The 3,993-nt window shown below is 30.5% G+C and overlaps 1 protein-coding gene across 1 annotated transcript; it reads right to left on the reverse strand.

Annotated features, from left to right (window-relative positions):
* Window positions 1-363: 363 nt before the first annotated feature.
* LOC132729229 (uncharacterized) lies at window positions 364-1,948 on the reverse strand. Its single transcript, XM_060714949.1, has 2 exons — window positions 1,891-1,948; window positions 364-976 (listed from the first exon to the last, which is right to left on the reverse strand). Exon 2 carries the CDS (start codon window positions 967-969, stop codon window positions 469-471), a length of 501 nt encoding a protein of 166 aa, XP_060570932.1. The 5' UTR covers window positions 970-976; window positions 1,891-1,948; the 3' UTR covers window positions 364-468.
* Window positions 1,949-3,993: the final 2,045 nt, after the last annotated feature.

Here is a 3,993-nt window from a genome sequence, read left to right on the forward strand (position 1 = left end):
AGCAGATTAAGTTATTTTGATGAAGAATGTTTTTTCATATGATTTATGTAATTCTTTCCGTGTGGTTTTATTTGTGTTTCTGGTGTTTTATCTTATTTTGATTGATTGATTAATCGATCGATCGATCGATTTATTTACTTATTTACGTGTATTGATTTTTAATGTTGGTTAAACAAGATTAATACTGATTTCACGGGTTAATCTAGAAATGAAATGTAGAACTATTTCTAGCATTGCGCTTGTAACTTAGAATATTCGGACAAACATTATACAACAAATGTTTTTTAAATGTGTACACATTATTTACTATTTTTATTTGATCGGAAGATTTGAAAATTTAAAAAATCGAAAATATGACACAGATTCAGCGTTTTATTCTTTATTCTTCTTAATATAAACGTTTGTTATATACAAGCGTGGGATACACTTTCTATCACGTAACCGAAGCAAAAATCATCATTATCATGATCACTTTCCTACGGCACCGCCAAACATGCTTTGAACTGGCCATTGTGTTTGAAGATAGTCATAGGCATCTTGTTCCGGTGAATCCTCCTCCTCAACTGCTGGTTGCTGGCTTACCCTGCTTCTAGAGCCTTTGAAGCATAAACCGATCGGAAGTCCGAGGCGTCTCATGAACGCGCACGTGTGAATACGTTTAGCTATCGTAGGTAAGCCATTAAATGCACGCTTCGCTGCTAACGGTAGTGCTGTGCGATCTTTTTGCAACGGCATGTTGAGCGGAACATATGGTTGCATTTGGTCATAAGAAATGAATTTTTCTCCGGGAAATGTGTCAACGTTGACTTCATTGCCATAATCTAATTTTGGATCAGGGTATATGTACATGTGTCTCGACCAAGGATTGTTTTGACCGTAGAGGAAGCTTTGTGGTAGAAAGATCGAGACAGCCTCTGTCTTCAGGAACATTGCCATGATTAAAATCGTAAACGCTCCAATTTGAATCATCTTTCTTCTGAAATAGAACAGAAACAATAGATAAATGTCTTAAAGGTAAACAGATCTATGTCTCGTAATGTTCATTCAATTAATTTCCTCACGCAATACTGACAGTCTTTTAATAGGTCGTTCTATAGTGTATTGCTTTCATTCAATGAATGTCTTATTTAAAACGTCAACTTTTTTTGGACAAGCAAAATGTAAAATATGCAGATATGTACATGTACTATTGAACATTTCAAAAATATTATCCTAATTAAAAGTTCATGAAAGGTGATGGTACGATTTAACTGCAACTATACCAAATACTAGTACACAAAAATACAAAAGAAATCACTAAAATGTCTCAAAGTTTTTTTTAGCAATGTTACAAAAATACACACGAGTACTAATATATACATTCAAATGTCGATCAGTGGGACTTTATGTCTCATAGCACATGTTTTTAATGTTTTATTTGTTCAATGTACAAGAAAAATTTAACAACCCTTCTTTATTCAAAGGTTTTAAGAATCAAGTATATTTTGTATTCATGAAACTGATCACTAAGGGAATTGAAAAAAAGAACGCTAATAGACTCTTGCTTAAAATTGGATGAATAATATACAATTAAAGTACGTTTGTATATGTGACACATTGAAAAACAAAAACAAATAAACATTAATTGAATGAAATCATCCAAAAATATACATAAATAAAAACATTTTTTGTATATAATATTTTCTTGACAAGAAATTGTATGCAATATTTTTTCAAGTATACATTTAAAGTATAACGTGTAAAGCGTTGTTCGAAATAACCATTAATTTTACTGGTACGTTAAACCGGTGTCATTCGTAACAACGTCATATTATTTTATTTCAATATATGCTATTTGCAACATGTATTTATATGGAAAAAAGACATAAATGTATAATCAAAATTACTTACCTTAGCTCTCTGTTGAAATAGTTATGTCACGTCTGTGTCCTGAATATTTTTTCTAAGACTATTCCCTCCAGTACAGAATGTTTAAATAGCCTGCCACTCCTCTTATTAGGAAGATTATAGCCCCGCACCAAAACACCATTTATCATCGTCAAGATGGTCACCGTGATAACGAGAATTTACGAGATCTTGTTATATTTGTCTTTTCATTAGATAAGCTGATAATTTGTATAAAAAACTGCTTTAAGGCACCATGAAATTAAGATTAATAAAAGTGAAGGCGAAGCTTGCAGAATCATTTTTCCCTCTCTGAGATTGAAGGATTTATTAATGTATTTTGTGTATTTTTTTTTACTGAATAAAGTTGAATGGACGTCGTCTTTAGTAAAAATTTCATTTTTAAAAGAAAAAATAGCTTGTTTGAATGCAAGTACAAAATGTATATGAATTAAAGAAACATGGTGTAAAAATTATCGTTAATTGATTTGCTAAGAATTATTTGTAATGTTATTTTTAGCTGTGTTAGACAGTTATGCTTAAGGCTTTAACAACAGGTTTATACTGTACTGATGTTTAAACATTTATGATACGCAGTTACTTCCAGTCTCAAAATTTCATTTATTTAGTTTTGACCTTTAATTAAAACATATGCCGCTTTCACGGATTAGCACAAAAGCGTCACTTTGAAGGTCCAATGATAACTGCCTTGGAAGCTTACATTACATGTGAGGGCTCTATCAAACAAAACTTGCAATATTTTCAAGTTTTTTAAAGTTTCACCATTTCTATATTAAGCTTTATGTATCTCTTTTTCTTTTATCTTTCTAAATAAATTATTATCTAGACATCGTGTAGATGAACTATGAATTCATTCATAAAATACATTTTGTGCACTGTGCACGTGAATTACATGTACCTTCATACATTTATTTATCAATAAAGTATTGGTTTTCTTTGATTTGCTTAGCCTCGTATGTTTATATCATTTATTGTAAATTCCTCATATTTGCATGTTTACATGTATTAAGAGAAAAAAAGAATATGTTATGTTATGTTATGTTATGTTATGTTATGTTATGTTATGTTATGTCTTGACCGATTAATAGTATTACTAATTTTACTTCGTCACATCGAGAAAATCGACTAATGGAAGTTCGACTCATAGAAGTTCAACTGTAGTAAGAATAATAACCCAATATCTATAAATTTTGCACACAATTTTAACATATTGCATTTAAAATGTTTTTTCAACGTCATAACTGAGTCCAATAGAACGGCAATATGACATGGTGATGTTGATCGGGATAAATATTGATGTTCATCAAAGTGGGGTTATTGTATTTTAATATATTCCGATCTTAGCAGCCGACATTAACTATGACAATCTAACTTGAAATAAGATGTTCGACTTCCTCATCTCTTTATTAAGGTACTAATCAACTCATTTTTAAACCAGTGAGGCTCTGTGAAAAATATGTGAAGCATCCTTAAATGGAACATTTAAGCCTTGAAAATGGACTGAAAAAAAATCTCTGTGTTAAAGTGGAGTATTAAAATGAACGCTGGATGCGGAAAACTGAATATTTTGTTCGGTACATTGTATAATTAATTACTCCAATGATCTAGCTGCTATCTTTGATATAATGATATATATACATTAAAAGTATGAATTATTCGGTAATCAATTACTTACATATTTTAATCTGGCACACTTAAAATTCAATTCATTGATCAAGTTTGATGTTAGGTATTCATAATGCTAACAAATCTAGATTTTGTTAGGAGGACAAAGCGTTTATTTTTGTACTTTTCTTTTCTCTACATATTATACGTACAATGATCACAAATTTTAAAATAACTACCAGGTTATATGTTACACTAATTATCTTTGTCTGCAGTATTATAAGTTTACAAGTTATTTTTAATATTGGGTGGTTCATTTACATGCATATTTGTACTAAAATAACAGTGCCCTTCTTAAAAAGTAGCCTTGCACCTATTCGTGTCATCTAGGAATAAACCTTTGCACAACCGCAACCATTAGTAGAAATAAACAGATACAAACTTGAAGCCGCAAAAAGTATATCTTTTTCATTTCTAAAGCTT

Source organism: Ruditapes philippinarum, unplaced genomic scaffold (assembly GCF_026571515.1).
Source record: "Ruditapes philippinarum isolate M1 unplaced genomic scaffold, ASM2657151v2 ctg396_1_1_1_1, whole genome shotgun sequence".
Taxonomy (NCBI): Eukaryota; Metazoa; Mollusca; class Bivalvia; order Venerida; family Veneridae; genus Ruditapes; species Ruditapes philippinarum.

Excerpts from the sequence above, each read along its gene's own strand:
- LOC132729229 (XM_060714949.1), bottom strand. The coding sequence starts at position 969 with ATGATTCAAATTGGAGCGTTTACGATTTTAATCATGGCAATGTTCCTG.